The sequence below is a fragment of the Cheilinus undulatus genome, linkage group 2 (genome assembly GCF_018320785.1).
Source record: "Cheilinus undulatus linkage group 2, ASM1832078v1, whole genome shotgun sequence".
Lineage (NCBI taxonomy): Eukaryota > Metazoa > Chordata > Actinopteri > Labriformes > Labridae > Cheilinus > Cheilinus undulatus.
This window is the reverse complement of record NC_054866.1, coordinates 19828308-19847165: the sequence shown is the minus strand read 5'-3', so window position 1 is coordinate 19847165 and position 18858 is coordinate 19828308. Positions and strand designations below refer to the sequence as shown.

The 18858-nt window shown below is 37.4% G+C and overlaps 1 protein-coding gene across 1 annotated transcript in view; it reads left to right on the top strand.

The window, feature by feature from the left end:
- The window catches only part of appbp2 (amyloid beta precursor protein (cytoplasmic tail) binding protein 2), a 28961-nt gene extending 11395 nt beyond the window's left edge, over positions 1–17566 (top strand). The window contains exons 3-13 of the mRNA XM_041802432.1: positions 1644–1795; positions 2162–2285; positions 2686–2854; positions 3520–3609; positions 3734–3801; positions 3890–3995; positions 4105–4229; positions 6009–6094; positions 7672–7862; positions 8210–8375; positions 10063–17566. Of these exons, the coding sequence (XP_041658366.1) occupies positions 1644–1795; positions 2162–2285; positions 2686–2854; positions 3520–3609; positions 3734–3801; positions 3890–3995; positions 4105–4229; positions 6009–6094; positions 7672–7862; positions 8210–8375; positions 10063–10325 (1540 nt within the window). The 3' untranslated portion in view covers positions 10326–17566. The remainder of the gene's footprint in view (positions 1–1643; positions 1796–2161; positions 2286–2685; positions 2855–3519; positions 3610–3733; positions 3802–3889; positions 3996–4104; positions 4230–6008; positions 6095–7671; positions 7863–8209; positions 8376–10062) is intronic.
- The last annotated feature ends 1292 nt before the right edge of the window (positions 17567–18858 follow it).

The following is an 18858-nucleotide window of genomic DNA, read 5'->3' as shown; positions in this document are numbered from 1 at the left end:
CAAAAATGTATGGTGGGGTAATTTATCAGCTGAGAAGTAGGCACATTTTCTAATATTTGTAAAGTGCCTATTAAAAGTTTACATTCCCTCAGCAAAAAAAGGTTTTTGCAATATAACAAAACGAGGCCAAGCCACATCATTTCAGTTTCCCACCTTTAATGTGACCTAAAAACTGTAAAGTTTAATGAAAAAACAAACCTGATTACATAAATATTCACATCCCTTGACTGATACTTTATTGACACACCTTTTTATTTCAATACATCATCCATTCCTTTTGGTTTGCAGTCTACGTGAACTTGGTAAAATTAGCCCACTCTTACAAAAGGGCTGAAAATCTGTCAGATTACAGGGGTTTTTCCTGTGCACAGCCCTCTTTAATTCACCTGACCTAGAAAAAAGTGTTTACATTTTTTGCCAGTTTCTGTTTTTTCTGTTTTATAATTTTTTTTGGAATTCCATTTTTTTTCTTACACTAATTTTAGCATAACAAAGAGTGTCCTGTTTATGTAAGTGAATAAAATGATCTCTAATTAAACAGAAATAACCTTAAATCTATTGATAAAGGGCCGCAGTTGGCCTAGGAGCCGCAGTTTGGATAACCCTGATATAAAATAATTAACCAGTGTTGCTCATGAGCAGGGCCAAAGCGAGCCAGCCCCACCTCCAAGGGCACACTGTGCAGACTTCAGAGCGGTTCGCAGGGTACGTTCTGCAGAGGGGATTTACCCCTTCTGCTACTGATACCTCCCCATGATAAATTTTCAGCCCACAGGTAGCTGGGGAGGTGCGTTTTATCCCTGCCTCTGCTCCAGCTGTCCAACTTTGTTAAAGTGGTGGCCTAATATCAGCATTCACCATATGACCTAAACATTAATGACACAAGACCAAAACTTGAGATTTTTGTGCATACTATGGTCCGATAGCTGCGAACGGCTGAAGGTCTCACTCTGACAAGTGGAATCAGGTAGGGATGCATTATATTGGATTTTTGCCAATGTCCGATATACCAATATTTTAAAACTCATTTTGGCTGATACCGATACCAATGCAGATCCAGGATTACAGCTTTTTCTGCACCAACTAAAAACAAAGGTTTGACCCTTTCCCCTTCCAATAGACAAATAAATTCAAGACTTAAAAAAAAATGCTAGAAATGTTTAAAAAATGTAGCCCATGACAGAGTCTTTGATTTATTAACTTGCGCCAGTCAAGAATGTATTTCCCAATGCCCAATCCAAATAAATGATTGTGTTCATTTTCTGCTCTCTAGAGACCCCTTAATCGACCATCAGAAGAATGTTCTTTAACTAATAGGCTTGAAAATCCTGTCCACATGTGCGTCATAGCAAAAAAAAGCATTTAAACCAGAGATGAAGGTGTTACAAAAGTTCATTCTGTGGCAGAAATTTTACTGGTGACAGTTTACCACCCACCACTAAAACATGTGTCTTGAACACCATATTGCACAGTTCATCATAATAATAGGAAAAATTGGTGATGCATTATTTGGTCTTTATGTAGAAATGTGTGATGGTTGATTTCCATTTTCCCCTTTATCATTGTGTCTTGGATTTATTAAAGGTTTAAATTTAACACGATCTATAAATGACATCAAATCTCCTCTGTTCTCTCATCCCCAGACACCTCTTGCATCACTGCTTTCAGGCCCTGATGGACCATGGTGTGAAAGTGGCCTCAGTCCTGGCTAACTCCTTTAGCCGCCGCTGCTCTTATATCGCAGAGTCCGATGCCCACGTCAAAGAGAAGGCCATCCAGTTTGGCTTTGTACTGGGTAAATGTTGGGGAAGGGGCACAGGGGGTTTACACAGACAGTGAGATGGCAAACAGAAGCCATTCATTCACTCCACTGATGTCATCATAGCTTCAGCTGATTGGAAAAGTACATCAGAAATAGGCCAGATCATTGTCAGCTGGCTGTGTTAACTGTTATAGTTCAATAAATGCATAACTTTCAGATAAGGGAAATATTTCTTTCGCTTTGATGCGATTCCTATCCGATTGGTCTCTTTAAGCTGTGTTACTTCCAAAATGAGTATATGTTTAAAATAAAACAGAATTTATCCTCAGTTTTCACAGGTGAAACATGAAACTCTGATCCATACACACTTTGAGTAATTTGATATTTTGGGGTTTCCAGGTGGCTTCCTGTCTGATGCTGGCTGGTATGGAGATGCAGAAAAAGTGTTTTTGTCGTGCCTGCAGCTGTGCACACTCCACAGTGAGGTCCTCCACTGCTTCAGAGCGGTGGAGTGCTGTGTTAGGTGAGTCAACATTGTGTTTTAGATATATATTATTTCAGAGGCATGTTTTTTTTCAGAAATAATCATACATTTTCCAATCTGAAAAATTGTCCTAGAATATTTTAATCATTCAGGAGGATGGTAGTTAAGCCCTAACTCATTATTTTTAATGATGCATTAAACATATCAAGAATAATATAATAACCACTAAAATGAAATCATAATAAATCAAACAAGGAACATTTTTATGAGCTGTATTAAGTTTATTATCAGGTAAAAGGGGATTTTGATTTTAATTACTCTCCTTTGTTATGGTTAATCAATGATATCTGAATCAAATGGGCTCCTCAAAGCATCCAGTAAGTAAACTGCATAGGTACACCTAAGATTGTTATTCAGGTTTTTTCTCTCATCTCCACAGGCTGCTTCATGTCCGCAATGGGAATTGTAAGTACCATCTGGGGGAGGAGACCTTCAAGCTCGCTCAGTCTTACATGGACAAACTAGCCAAACATGGCCACCAGGCCAACAAGGCAGCGCTATACGGCGAGCTCTGTGCCTTGCTCTTCGCCAAAAGCCACTATGATGAGGTACGCATAGCTGATCATTACTGTGATATTACTTCTTTGTGGGTTTTTTTATTTTAAAGATTTATCTTTGGGTCTTTTTATGTTTTATTGAGATAGGACTGTGGATCGAGTCAAAAAGTGTTTTTGCTCAATATTTAATTCAGACTCCCACTGCCAGATGTGGCTGTATCTCTGGCTAATGGGCCTACTCTTCCTGCTCTACTACCCAGATGCAAAACAGCACAATGGCCTGATGCCTGGCAGGCATAAAAAAACATTAGTTAGTTAGTTATTTAGTTTTAATTTAGGTAATGGAGAATGTTGATACACTTTGTAAAAAGGAAATAAGTAGGCTATACACAAGGTATTTTATGAAGATGTCTTATGTCTGTTGCAAGGGAATAAAAGTTTACAGATATATTCATCCAGATTACATAAAAGAGGATAACTTACACCCACATCACTGCTTCCTCCTTCTTAATGCTGTTGTTGCCATTTTAATTTTGTATATAATGTTACATAATGTCACATTAGAATATGAATGCAAAACTTACAAATTTATGTGACAGTCTTGGCTTTAGATGTGAAAAGGAGTAACCCTCCAGCTGGTACAGCTTTCTTTTATATCACTTAAGACAGGAACCTGAAAAAAGTTTTACAACAGATCTTTGTCTTTATTTTGTCAGGCATACAGGTGGTGTATAGAGGCTATGAAGGAAATCACTCCAGGGTTGCCTGTCAAAGTAGTGGTTGATGTCCTCCGGCAAGCCTCCAAGGTATCTGTGGTCACATTATTTAAATGGTTTTAGTCTTTGATTTTTTGTTTTTTTCGAGCAGCTTGTTTAGGAAATCCTTTTGAATGAACGTTTGTGTGATTTGTGACTCTTCTTTCCTCTGCAGGCCTGCGTGGTGAAGAGAGAATTCAGAAAAGCAGAGCAGCTGATCAAACATGCGGTGTTTCTAGCAAGGTAACAGTCTGTGTCTTGATGTAGACTCAACATAACTTTTAGTCCCTTTCTGAGCATGAATTCTGATTCAGTTTTTTGTGTCTTACAGAGAACATTTTGGACACAAGCATCCCAAATACTCAGACACGCTGTTAGATTACGGATTTTACTTATTAAATGTAGACAACATATGCCAATCAGTCGCTATTTACCAGGTATGAAGAGTAACAATTTTTTTTTTTCAATTTCATACTCCTTATTTTCTTTTAAACCAGTGTAGAATGTTGTCTTATTAAAGTTCTTTGTTTTTTGTGTAAACTTCAGACGGCACTAGATATCCGACAGTCTGTGTTTGGGGGAAAGAATATACATGTTGCCACCGCCCATGAAGACTTGGCCTACTCCTCATACGTGCACCAGTACAGCTCTGGGAAATTTGACAACGCTCTGTGAGTACAATGACTCTCACAATCTTTGTACTATTCCTAGACCAACAGCTAATTACATTAGACATGAAGCACAAGACTGTGACTCTCCACTGTAATGATCTGTTCTGTAACTCTGTGCTGAACGTTATGTTGTTTAGCTGCAGGCTTTCATTGTGTGCTCATCACAGGGATTTAGCCCTTAGACACTGTGACATATGATGGAAAGAAGCTGAGGGAAAGACCTTTTCCCTAAATTGGTGACATTGAGAGTTTTCTTTTAGGAAAAAAATAAAAGAAGGAGGTTTTTAATCCTCCATTTGGGAAAAGAAAGTCAAAAAGTGTTAAAATCACAATTAAGACCTTTGTTGAGAATATATGTTCATAATACAGAATATATGTAAAGAATACATCCTTCATAAGCACCATGAAGTCGTGATTTTAGGAATATATTTTGAATAGAGTCAAAATGAGCAGAATAAATCTCATAAACTGCAGTGATTACAATTACGTATAAAAATTGAAATGCTGAATTAAGTTAAGATTATGCAAATTAGGATCTTATTTGAGAAATACATGTTGAGTTTTAACTGAGAAAAAAGTAGCAGTGTCAAAGAGCAACTTTAAAGTAAATCAGAGGACAAAAAGGTAAGAGGTTGATTATATTTTGGTAATTAGGATAACATAAAAAATAATGCAGGAATGACAAAAATAAGATTAACAGATTCTACAAAAAGTATACAGAATGAGTTGGTCATGATCCAGATGCATAAATAATTGTGAGAAGATAGCTGATACACTATATTGCCAAAAGTATTCGCTCACTCATCCAAATAATTGAAATCAGGTGTTCCAATCACTTAGTTCCAGTGAAAGAAACTTCCATACTAAGAGATTTTGGACAATTCCACGCTCCCAACTTTGTGTGAACAGTTTGGGGATGGCCCCTTCCTGTCCCAACATGACTGTGCACCATTGCACAAAGCAAGGTCCATAAAGACACGGATGAGAGAGTTTGGTGTGGATGAACTTGACTGGCCTGCACAGAGTCCTGACCTCAACCTGACAGAACACCTTTGGGATGAATGAGAGTGGAGACTGAGAGCCAGGCCTTCTCGTCCAACATCAGTGTGTGACCTCACAAATGCCCTTCTGGAAGAATGGTCAAAAATTCCCATAAACACACTCCTAAACCTTGTGGAAAGCCTTCCCAGAAGGGTTAAAACTGTTATAGCTGCAAATGGTGGACCGACATTATATTAAACCCTATGGATTAAGAACGGGACATCACATAATTTCATATGCGAGTCAAGGCAGGTGAGCGAATACTTTTGGCAATATAGTGTATGTTGTCATTTGGAATCATCAGAGATTATCCCAAATGTAGATTATGGAGACAAAATGACAAAAGATAATGTTAAAACATAGAAAGAAAAAAGGCAGTTTTAAACATTAAACCTGCAGTTTTTAAAAAGTAAAGATTAAATAAAAGAATCAGTGTGGCATTTCTGAGAATTGTCAAACAAAGTAACTCTTAGGCAACTTGTTTCCTCAGTGTTAAAGAAAAATCATTCCTCCATTTTTAAAAGGCCTATCCATTAAATTCTTTTTAATGGGTCTTTATGGGCCAGATTCACTCGTCACACTCGTTTTTCACTCGTCTCTAATCTGAGCTTCAAAACAACGTTCTTCCATGGAAACACGTTGTATTTCTTGGAAGTGTTTAGCCTGTATAAAATACAGTTTCTTTCCAAGTCTAAGTTGGGCTCCATGTTTGAGTCAGCTGCTGTGCTTTCCTCTCAGATTCCATGCAGAACGTGCCATAGACATCATCACTCACATTCTGCCTGAGGATCATCTGCTGCTCGCCTCTTCCAAGAGAGTCAAAGGTGAGAGCAGCTAATGTGTTACACATACTGTGTTAAGGGCCGGGAGGGGAAACGTGCAGGCGCTTTATCTTATGGGGAAGTTCTTTCTCATATATGGGATGTATTTTTTCATGTTTTGTCATTTTAATGAATAATATGTGCAAAAGGTTTTGGAATTTCTCCAGGATATTGCTTTTCCTTTTAGATAAAAAAAGTTTCATCATAATCCTTGGGGAAACATGTGCTCTACCAAAGTGTATCTTCGACCTATGGTTTATTTTTTGCCAGCAACAGAATTAGTGTTTCCGACTTTTAAAAAATGTTACATGAAGAACCCACAGATAAAAGAGTTTTTATGATTGAGCAAGATTATTTCTAACCTAGAATAAGTTGTTTTATCCAAAGCCACTAGACTCAGGTGGCAAAAAGAGTCATTTTACCAGACAGGAGTTGCCATCTAACTCTGGTATATTAAAAGGTCTGTTTCTCCTTATATAAAAAACACGCAAGCTTTTTTCATGGTTGGGCTTTGGTGATATGACGTGCTGCAGCCATTACTTAATGTTTTTGGCTGCCATTGGTTTATTTAGGTATGTAGATTGAATTCAGAGTGTGTAAATTTAAGTTATAGGTGACATAACTACCCAAAGGGAATTACAGAGAATTATGTATCATACATAACTCCCCATGGTCCCTTTTGGATCTTGTGTTCTGCTAGAGTACACAGTGAAAAAAGAATCAAGAAGTGCTAGGTCTTCTAGGATACAGAGAATCCAGATCTTTCTAAAAAAAAACCTCTGTATTCAGCATTTGAAATAAGATGAGTTTTTGTTGATTTTTTTATTATTTCTGCAGGCACTTTTGTTACCTACCCTAAAGGGACATGTTTGTGTCAAAGTACACTTATCAGTGTAAACGTACTTTAACACGCATAATAAATCAATGCTTGCACAAGTTAAAAAGCCTGGATTAGGTGATGCATTATTGATAAACCTGTATGAGCTCACTAGACACGTGTGCATGTTAAAAAATATTTTGTTGTCAGTTTTTCACAATATCAGTCAAAAATTGAATATGTTAGAAGACAAAAATAAAACTATAGTACTTGTTTCTATACCACAGCAAAAAAAGTGGAAGACTTGAGTACCAAGTATTGTGTAATTCCTTGTGTTTATTATTTTAAATGCAAGAAAACTCCTGCATGCTGTCTTAATCTTTAGAAATATGATGGGAAGGTATTTGTGTGGTTTAGTCAATGCTCTCTTTTTCTTCTGCAGCAGCTCTTGTTGAAATCTGACTGTAGATATGAAGCCTTTTTTAATCCTTGGTACTTTTTCATACTATAACTTAGATAAAAAGCGTATCATTTTAAAACATGTTAGCTAAAAGTATTTGAGTTTCAAAACTTTTGAGAACTATGGTTTTTGTAATGAAAAATCCTTGAGCCACAGGTGAAACTAGCACCATCAAGTTGCTGTTATGTATTTCATCTCCCAGTTCATTTTACTTTTGCTTCCAAAATCTGGCATAAATCTGTAGCTATATGAAATCCTGCACAGAGATCTAACACATCCCATGCTGTATTTTCTTCTGCTCAGCTCTTATCCTCGAGGAAATCGCCATCGACTGCCACAATAAGGAGACAGAAGAGCGCCTTCTTCAAGAGGCTCATGACCTTCACCTCTCTTCACTGCAGCTAGCAAAGAAAGCCTTCGGAGAGTTCAACGTTCAGACAGCAAAACACTATGGCAACCTCGGACGACTTTACCAGTCCATGAGGAAGTTCAAGGTGGGGTTTGATGATATGTCACACATGTTCTAGCCCAGTAATCTAGTTCTTCAATTGAAATACATAAATCATTTAAAACAAACTTGATGAAGTTTAAGTTTCTTCTTCCATTGATTTGTATGAAAATAATTAGAAGCACGAGCAGCCTGAGATTCATATCAAAGGTCCAGAGTTTGTCCTGAGAGCATGAATGTCCTTTTTTTGTTTTTACCTGTAAAATATTGGTGGATTGATTTTTGTTTGAAAAGAAATGATATCATGCCCACTCAGTTTCACTTATTTTTACTGGTGTTTGATCCACATCTGTGTGTCTTTGTGTGTTTATTTCTGGCTGTCCACGTATTCAGGAAGCAGAGGAGATGCACATCAAAGCCATCCAGATCAAGGAGCAGCTGCTGGGTCACGAGGACTATGAGGTGGCTCTATCTGTGGGTCACCTGGCCTCACTCTACAACTACGATATGAACCAGTATGACGACGCAGAGAGGCTCTACCTACGCTCCATTGCTATAGGTCAGACACAAGAGAGATCAGGGGGATGTGGTTGATAAATACAGCTGAATACTAACCTTGCAAAGCAGATGGATATGCCTGTTTCCATGTTTCTCACTGGCTGAACCGTTTGGGCCTAGTTAGAAAGTAACAGGACCAATCAGCAACGAGGGGCATTACCTTTGGGCGCGGTGGAGCCGTGGCGTAAGCAAGGCCAGTGTAGATATGGCGGAAGACGTTAGTGTGGATGGTTGCAAAGCGCCAGTTTTATCAGACATTGACAACATTTCTTCGTTAAAAGAAGAACGGAGAACAGCACTGAGTTGAGTACTGACATGTCTATAGTCGCCATGTTTCGTGTTATGCAGTTCTGTATGGAGTTTACTCCTCGGTAGTGGCTACGTCACATGTTTTGTTCCTCTGATTGGCCCGTAAAAATGTGACAGTCATAACATTCATCCAATCACATGCCAAGGTTTTTTTTTTTTTTTTTTTTTTTTCAAAGCCTCTGCCCTTCCCCAAACACTGTGTATGAAAATTCTTGGATGCTCAATTACTTCTTGGTAATCTGACTGTTACAGAAAGAGAAAAAAAGCTTTGTTGCTGCACCCTAGAACAGCAGGTGTTCATGTTATTTACACTAAATAGTAAAGTCTGGTCAGGTTGAAAACCAGCAAAAATCTTCTTTCATTGTCTTTCCCACCCTCAATAGTCCAAAGTGGGGCAGTGAGTGAGTTATTAAAGAACAAATTGGTTTGATATTTGGTTTCATGTCTTATCAGATTATTGTTCTCAGTATTGCCTATCAGCTTTATGATGGTTTCTTGATTTTTCATGTAGGGACGTCTTAACATAAAATCAAGCACAAGTACTTTTAGGTTTCACTTGTGAGACTTTTTTTTGTCATTTTTATGTAAATGTTTGAATTTAAGATTTTTTTTTTTTTTTTTTTTTTGCAATGATCAGAATTTATTTAAATTTCTAAGTTATCTTATTTGACTTCATTTTACCTCAAACAATAAATCATTTTTAAACAACAGCAAACAACAAGGGATGCCAGGTTTCCAGTGGCATAATATACTTTTGAAAACGCACAATTTACGCTCTTTAGTTGCCGTCATAGCCAATAAAATGGGTTTCTTTTCTTGACCATTATGATTTGTTGGTACTTGCCATTACCCAAAACGGCCATGCAAGGGTCAGTTTTTTTTTACTACTATAAGATTATAGATATTTGGTTAAGTATAAACTAACAGGAAGTATTCAGTCTTTATTTCAAGCATGTGTATTAGCTCTCTACTACTTCTTTGAAAGTTTTTACACAACTGATCACCAAAATACTCAAAAAAAAAGTATGAGTGAAGAAATCAAGATTTAAAGTTGACTTTGTTTAAGATAAGTTTTACATGATGTAAAATTGAAACAATAGGAGTTTAAACATTTTTGATCTGTTTTTTCAGTTTTCAGTCTGAAATTAAGTGAGAAAAAAACCTAAGCCATACGAAGCGAATGCTCCTTACTGATTTGTGATTCATTTCCATTGTGTACCCTTCGAATGGCTCCCCAGCTGAACACAGAGTTCCTGCTGGAACTGAAAAACACTTGGAAAAAAAATTTTAAAAGATTTTTAGAACTTATTGCCACAAATGTACTAATAGGTCATTGCAGCTCTAATAATCCCTCTGTGATGTTTCTGTATGTTTTTCAGGTAAGAAGCTGTTCGGGGAGGGCTACAGTGGGCTGGAGTACGACTACCGAGGCCTCATCAAACTCTACAACTCAGTGGGAAACTATGAAAAGGTGTTTGAATACCACAACGTACTCTCCAACTGGAACCGGCTGAGGGACCGGCAGTTTGCTGTGGCAGACGCCTTAGAAGACGTCAACACTACGCCGCAGCAGACCCAGGAAGTTGTGAAAGCCTTTCTATTGGCCCAGAGCCTGGGCCCGACCCGCCCCTGTCTTGGCTGATTTAATGAGGGAAGAGAGGAAAAAACAGACATGAGGGCTTTTGCCTGGTGAGAACCGTAATGAGCCCAAATGTGATGCTTCGGTTGCACACAGTAAATTAGTAACACAATAAATTCAAGCGTCGCCGGCAAGTCAGCTGCCAGTACACATGGACATACAGAACACACATTTAGTCGTGGATTTAAAAAGTAGAGAAGACACTGTTATCAAACCTCATCGACACCCACACCAACCATGGAGATGCAACTGCAGACTGAACGCAGCTTCACCCCACAGAGCAGAATGAAGCATTTCTCTAAGAGAAAAGAGGAAAACATGGCTGAGAGGGGGGATTAAAAAAAAAAAGAAACCTCAAACGTCCTATAAGGATGACTGATAACCTTTCCTCTTCTCTTGTCTCGCTCACCTTTTTCTTTCAGTTTGGAATCGGGAGGGCTTTTTTTGTTGATGTTGCTTTTTATATTTGAACCAGTGTAGCTCTGAATGCCATGAGACTCATCGCAGTATCGACCATTTTCTCCAGGGCTACGCACACGACTGGACCCCACACACAAATACACATCTGCTTAACGCGCCTCCATCAACATCACTTCAAGGAACAGAGATGGAAAACGATGGATATTTTTGACACTTGTACAGTGAAATAATAGAGCAGATTGTACACTTACATTTTATTGAAGGCTTCTTTTTTTCTTTGTGAAGAAATGAAAGTGCACCCTCAGATAACTTCTCGGTGGAGAGATTACAAAAAGAGGAATGTGTTCAACCAGTGGGTTTATTGTTACACACGTTACATTTTATTTGATCTCTTTCCTTAGTACTGATCTAGAATAATTAAAAGGCCAATTATTTATATGCAAAAGTATATGTTATGTAGCCCTTTTGTTTATGCTTTTTCTTACCAAGTGAGCCATGAATGCTAAAGAAAACAGCTCAACACTTTTACTATAAAACAAAACACAGGAGTGTGAAGAGGAAGATGCTACATGTACAGATGCTCAGACGCCCAGTCTTTGATTTTTTTATTTTTTTATTTTTTTAATCTCTAAGGGGAAATCTGTTAAACAAACCTGGGCCTTAGGGTTACAAATTTTGGGATCTTGATGATGAAAAGGTACAAGAAAACCTGGGAAAAATACATTCTTAGGATTTCTGCAGCTAGCAGCTGTGAGACAGGCAATGTTTGCTGCAGAAATCCTGAGAGCAAAATACACTTTATTATAGGAGTAGTTGTAAAATATGTTTTTGTTCCTCTTTTACAGAAAGAAACCCTGCAGAGATGCCCTTTTTAAAAAGGAGAAAGCTTTTTTTTCCTCTTTCTGAAGCTAGAAACTCTTCAAAGCCACTAGACTCCGCTGACATAAACACATTGCTGGTCCACCGCTATCTCAATCAGCTGTCAATTTGGGTCAATAAAAACGACAGTGTTGTTTTGATTCAGCTGTTGGGAAAAGGAGAACAAAGTAGGGATGTGCTCATTTAGGTTACTGCATGTTAAAACATAATGCAGGTACATAAACAAACACAGGGAATGGAGTGTGGCATCTCGTATGAGTAGCACAGTTAGTATTTTAATCTAAAAGATATAACTAAAATATATAAAGGCTGTGTTAGGTTAGACTGACTTATCAAACTGAGCACATTCACAAATGTGATTGTTAAGGAGAATTAAAGGTAGGGTGGCACTAGCTCCACCGATGCACACAGCCAATTTTAATTGACATAATTTACCTGCTGACAAATTTTTTCAGAAAGCACACTCAATTTCAGTGTTTCCTTACATTTTAACTAGTCAGTCTGAATTGAACTTTCCATCCAACAGTCTAAGAAATAAGCTGACTGGGAAAATCCCTACACCAAAGTCAAACAACACAAACTACATGGTGGCTGAAAAACTTTAGCTTTATCCCAAAAGATAAATGTTTCTGTCAGTAGAGTCAATGGCTGTGAAAGTGATTCAAAAACTGTTTCTGGGTAAAAAAAATAAATAAATAACTGGCCTTTATATAAAAAGGTCTGTTTCTTCAGGGACTCTTTCTGTAAAAAAAAAAAACACAAAACTTCAGTGGAAGAACTTTGATCTGCTGCTCTTGCCTGTAGGGTTAACATTGCACCCATTATAGCACAGTTATTCAAACAGTTTAATCTGGATAAACATGATCCAAATTTGGTTATCCACTCTTTCCATAAGAATCATGTAATCCAACTTTACTTAATCACAGTTTTTCAAGGGAAAATGAATTCAATTAACCTGGGAATACTAAATCTCAATTCTGTAATCCCAGTAAACTTGAATTAGATATTTAGTGCTTGATATTGATGTTGTTTGGATAAATATTCTGTAAGGGTAGATTTTTCATTTTCCACAACTTTGAGGTGTACCTTTTTTACTTTGTCAGAGAAAGCCCTAAGGCAGCATTGTAGTGCAAATATCACTGGCTGTGAGCCAAATCCTCCCATCTCCAAAATTACCACTTTACTGGGAATGAAAGGAGTGTTGTATTTTTAAATTAATTTAACACTGAATGGTTGTAGTCAGCATCTTTTTGACATTTTTTATTGCTTTAAAATTTATTAAAACCCACTGACAGATGTAAAAGATAACTAATATCACTGATTAATAGAGAAAAAAGAAAAGTGGAGATACAAGATTTTGTCCCAACGCCAGCGATATAGTTTTAAAATGTCTTAAAATATCAACTACCATGTAAAAAGTAGTTTTGATTGGCCAGTCAGTTTTAATCTAGCCTTTTGCGTGAACCAGGATAATCCAGATCAAAGTTGTCCTAATCCTGATAAAAAAGTTTTCAACAGCACAGACTTGAGGTTCTATCTGATTTTTGTCTTTTAAACAACCTCAATCCCAAAATTTGAATCTGATAGCTGTAATTTCATCAGATTACTAATGAAAAGTCAGACCCTGGTGTAGTTTATAATCTTTTTCTGCCTTTTCATCATTAAGACCACGCAGTTTGTTAAAAGTCAAGCCTAGGTTTAAAGTCCTCCCCTCTAAAGAGTGTTGTCATGTGTGATTGTGTCAGTAAACACAGATAGAACTGGGTGCCCAAGTGCTCCACTGATGAAAATGAGCCTTACACCAGCCTGCAGTTATCTGTCTGTAGACGGACCCATACTTCTAAGTGCTAATTAACTACTATTAAACCCTTAAGGGCACTACAATGGGGACCAATATTGTATTTTTGTGTGTTATTTGTGTGATTGAGTGTGTATGCATTCGTAGTCGGCCTGTAAACATGAGCATCGTTCCTTTTCTGCTCCAGTCAGATCACCTATCAAAACAAAACAGATTTCTTCAAAAGTGTTTCACCTTTTAACCCCACCAGACTGTTTCATTGCAGAAGCTCATCAGTTGTTTTCTCATGAAGCTGCATGCCTGACATTGATGATCCAGTTACGTATCTTTAAAATGTCAATTTCAGTATTCAAATTTTGAAGGTTTGTGAAGATACCACACATTTAATCTTCAATACAGTATTATTTTTGAATTAAACCATACTTTTACCTGTTTGATACCATAGCAATAACAGCAGAAGTCTCAGACACATCTTAATTGTCTTAATTGCTTAAATACATTGGCGCAGTGTGGTGCAGAAATTCTGATAATAATTTTTTGCAATTTAGGGAGTTGTTTACAGCAGTTAAGATTGTTGAAAAAAACTGAAGAATGGTAAAAATGGAAGCTTTTAGGCTTAGAATTAAACAGTATCAATGCCTGTTTAAATACCACTGCAAGAAAAAAATCAAAGTCCTATGCCTCTATCATTCAATCATTTTTTTTAATCACCTAATATTGGAATGTGAATTACTGCAAAATGTGTAGTTAAGAGCTCAGAAAAATACTTTTCCCCTCAAATATATTAACTAACCAACACAATTTAACATTAAAAAAGAAGATGCTTATCCAGAGATATAAAGAAGCGACATTCCAATATTTGAACAAGATAAGGACAAAAATCTAGCCTATACGGAAGTCTGCACAGTTACTGTCGATAATCTGTAAAGCCCTATTTTTTCGTGGGTCCAGAACCACAGTATGGGCACCACTTGAGCATCAGTATCTTGTCTTGTGGGTAACTTAGGCTAAATCTTTCAAAGTATTATTGTACCTGATGAAGACGCCCCTGGAAAACGTTTAATAATGACCAAAAGAAAATGTTTTCAGTATTTTAAATAGAAGAATTTCAACATTGCTTCTGAAATAGCAGAAATGTACAAGTCGTTTTTCAGACCATAGATGAATTAAATTGGATCCGTCTGTATGATCTAGATCTCTTAGAGTTCATTTAGGACATTTTCACTTCAGTTTGGGGGATATTGACCATTTGAATTTTGCAAAATGATTTTTTTAAATTGACACGAGTGTCATGATTGCAGCTCCATGGAGAAACAGCTGCTGAGACTTTGCTCTGATGGAAAACAAAAAAACAGAGTCCAGCTTCAAACAAGTCCAAGCATTACTACAGCAACATTTCTCAAATCTGATGCCTTTGAGAAGAATCCCACTGTTTGTGTTTTTTCTGTTGATGTAAAGTGAATGAGGAAAACAAGCTTTGCCTTGCTGTTGCTTCAGTGCTGTCGGGACATCTCCCTCTCTAGCAGTGATGTGAGTGGCTCTAGCTGAGGAGGTCCAGCCTTAGCCCCTTCCCCTTAAACGGACGCTCAGCGACACTCTCGGTGCTTTGGCTTCAACAGGCGCGCCCTCCCACCCTCCTGACAAATACATTCACCGGTGGACACACAGAGCTTTTTCCTGGGCAGACGAGGAATTGAATGTTATGATCCTTGTTCTGTAAAAAGAGAAAACAGCAGACACACATATCCTCATGTCCTATGATAACTGCAGAAATTAAATCCACCCTCAGTTGCTCCTGAACTAAATTTGGTACTTCTTTTGCCACCTGTTGCATTGCAGTCTGGTCTATGTGGGCTACTGTTTTGGAGCAAATGTAAGGAAGATTCTATACCCTCTGCTATGGACATGTCTTTTTAGGAAATATCAAGCTTTTGCTTTCAAGACTGCAAAAGAAAAAAAAAAACAAAAACAAACAAATGGAGCAGGCGGTCATGGTTGCAACATTTTCCATGGTGGGCTTTTTCAGATTGATATTTTAAGAGTCAAAATCGCAAAGGATCCCAACAGAGAAAGACTTGGAGTAAGATGCATTTTTTCCAGAAATAGCCACTTTCTTCAGAGTTGCCAAACTCTATTAATAAAAAGTCATTTTACCCTGCAGGACTCTGGAATCTCTTCATAACATCTTCCTGCATTATTCAGTTTATTTGTGCTGCAGTGTGTAACTTTGGTAATTTTAATGGTCATATTACATTTCAGTGAAATATATTTGTGTGGAAACACAATAACAAAAAAAGAACAAACTGATTGAAACAGAGGTAGACCAGCAACTCCATTGTCCTTTATGGTAAAATGAAGTGGAGTTTGGTGGCTTTTAGTAACCTGATGGCTGGTGTAGCCAATAAAGAGGCATCTCTCCTTAATCAAAGCACATTGCATTCACTTGTAAAGTTTTAAAACAAAGGTAAAAGTTTCTCTGAATTAACAGCCCAACTGCTCATCAACAGTAGGAATGCAAGATGTTGGATTTTTGCCAACATATTTCCAAACTTCTAAAACTCCACAAACTTAGTGTTCAGCGTATAAGGTGAGGCCAGGGATGGGCATTGTTTGAATATTCAGTTATTTCTAAAAAAAAAAACAAAAAACAAAAAAAACAACATTACATGTGACTACAACCTTAATTTAAAGCTGTGTTTGCCTCCCTTTTTTTTACTTGCTTTAATTTGGAACTACCACCAGATGCTGGCTGTAGCGCATTAGATAACTGTTTTCTAACCATCTTTAAAAACAAAAAAAGCAGCTTCTGAAACAACTGTGGTGCTAAGAAACTAACTTCACTTTTACAAAGAAACAATCAATTTTAGAGAACATTTTTACATAAAAGATCATTAAAACAATCCATTTGACATAGTGTTGTGTTGTCAAGTAAAAAAATGTTTTCCATGTTAGATTCAGTAACGCTAAATCTGTTAACATGTAAAAGGCGATTTCCATTATGTCTTTGCATCAAGCTAAACAATCACAGATCTTCTTCTGAGCCAAACTCTCAGAATCTTTAAAATTTCTTGCAACTTCAAATATTAACTTTCTTTGAGATGCACGTCCCTTACTGCCAATACGTGAGACTGATCAGCTGTAGATATCAGCAGAAATTTTCATATCTGTTGATACTGACATGCTGATAATCTTGTGCATCCCCTGTCAACAGGGCTGTTTTTGTTGATTAACATTAAAGTTATCTCAGAAGAAGATAAAATCTTACAAAGATGAAACAGAAAATCAGCTGTTTTACTTAATCACCAAATTATCTCATTAATATGAAAACAAATGGCTCTTTATTTCAGAATACATGATGTAAATAACTTAATATGAAAAAAAACATGTTTTCTGAATTGAAAAATTATCTGGTTAATGAAGGAACAAAGAGCTGTTCTTTTCTGAATTTTTGAATTAATCATCCCATTAGTGTGGAAACAGGGCTGTGTTTTTCTAAATGCAGTACTACCTTGTTAATTTGAAAAACCTTTTTTTCCCCCGCTGTAGTTCTGACCTTTTTGTTAATTCAGAACAAGTGAATGCATCATGCTTCCACAGTCTTTTCTGAAGGGAAACTTGCATTAACAATCTGACAGCAGCAATACAAAAAAAAAAAAAAAAAAAAAAACAATTCTAAGGCAGCCTTTCTATGATAGTGTTTGCCCAGATGTATTTGTAGTCATTAAGGTCTATTTGAAGACAATGAAGCAAACAAACTGAGGAATTCCAAAATGATGTCTCTTTTATACTAATTCAAAGCCAAAAAAGTGCTTTTTACCAGTGTTGAAATATAATTGGGTGTTTTTCTTCTAACAATAACCCTGAGAAACCAGCTGACTGAAGGAATGTAAGACTCAGAGGCCAATCAAACCAACAGGTCGTCTTTGTGTTCAGCTGATATCAGAAAGGTAAAGTCTGTAGTTTTATTACTGGAGGGGTCAGAGGGTTCAAGGTTGAGGGCATGCTGGGAAAAACTGGACAGAAGTTAAAGATGTTTTAACAAAGCTGTGCCCTGAGAGCTCAGAAGATAAAATTTCATGAGGGGATGTTTTCACTGTTGTCCTGTTACTGCTTCACTGTTAGCTGCAAAAAAACATTAAAACTTATATCACTGATCACAGATGCTACCTGCTTCTCTCTCTTGTGTTTACACTTTGATTACTTATGATGGATAAAGGACTAAATAGAAAATCCAGATTCCAAAGTCTCCCTTTTTTCATAAAAGGAAGCTGATCAATATTAAAGCCTTAAGCTTAATTTTTACCCTTAAGAAGTTAAGTCATCATTGTTCTTGTGCAACAAATAGGATTTTTTTTTTTTTAGAATTTAATCAGATAAAACAATTTGTATTTGTATCAAAAACTTAATCTAAATATGGTCGGCCCTGTTTGTCATAAGTCTGATGCTCACTTAAACCTTTCAGGTATTAGTGATATATATTTATTTATTTATTTATCTTTACCCTCAGTGACATCAAGCCTGGTACTGTGATGGATGCCCCCGTTGCGATACAATGGTTCGTGAAATTTCATCCCTACTGGGTATTCCACAAACTCTAAGTGATATTATTAAAAAGTGGTAGCGTTTAGGAATAACAGCAACGCAGCCACGAAGCAGAAGACCACATAAAATCACAGAGTGGGGTCAATGATGGCTAAGACATGATGCGTAGAAGTTGCCAGAGCTCTGCTGACTCCATAGCTTAAGAGTTCTGAACTTCCACTGGCATTAATGTAAGCACACAAACTGTGCGGCAGGAGCTTAATGAAATGGGTTTCTATGGCTGAACAGCTACATGCATCCTCACATCACCAAGTCCAGTGCCAGGCATTGTATCCAATGCCTGAGTGATGTAAAGCATGCTAACACTGGACTGTGGAGCAGTGGAAACATGTGGAATGACAAATCCCACTTCTCTATTTGGCTGTCAGATGGATCTGGTGAATGTCGGGAGAACTTTACCTGCCTGACTGGATTGTGCCGAGTGCGAAGTTTGGTAGAGGAGGGATAATGGTATGGGGCTGTTTTTCAGGGTTTGGGTTTGGCCCTAACCTGACACGCCAGATGGATGTTTCACACATCCATCTTGGAAAGCTTCTATAGGAAACGTTTGGGGAAAAGGCAGAGAGGCTTTGAAAAAAACTCGAAGTGTGATTGGATGAAAGTTCTGTCACATCTCTACGGGTCAGTCAGAGCAACAAAACATGACGTAGCCGCTATTGAGCTGTGCGTGCGCAGCTACCGAGGAATAACACGAAACATGGCAACTATAGACGTGTAAGTACTCGACTTTTTTTTTGTAAAAGAAAACAACTCACTGCTGTTCTTTGCTCTTCTTATAACCAAGAAATGTTGTCAAGTTCTGATAAAACTAGTGCTTTAGCAGCATCCACGCTAAGC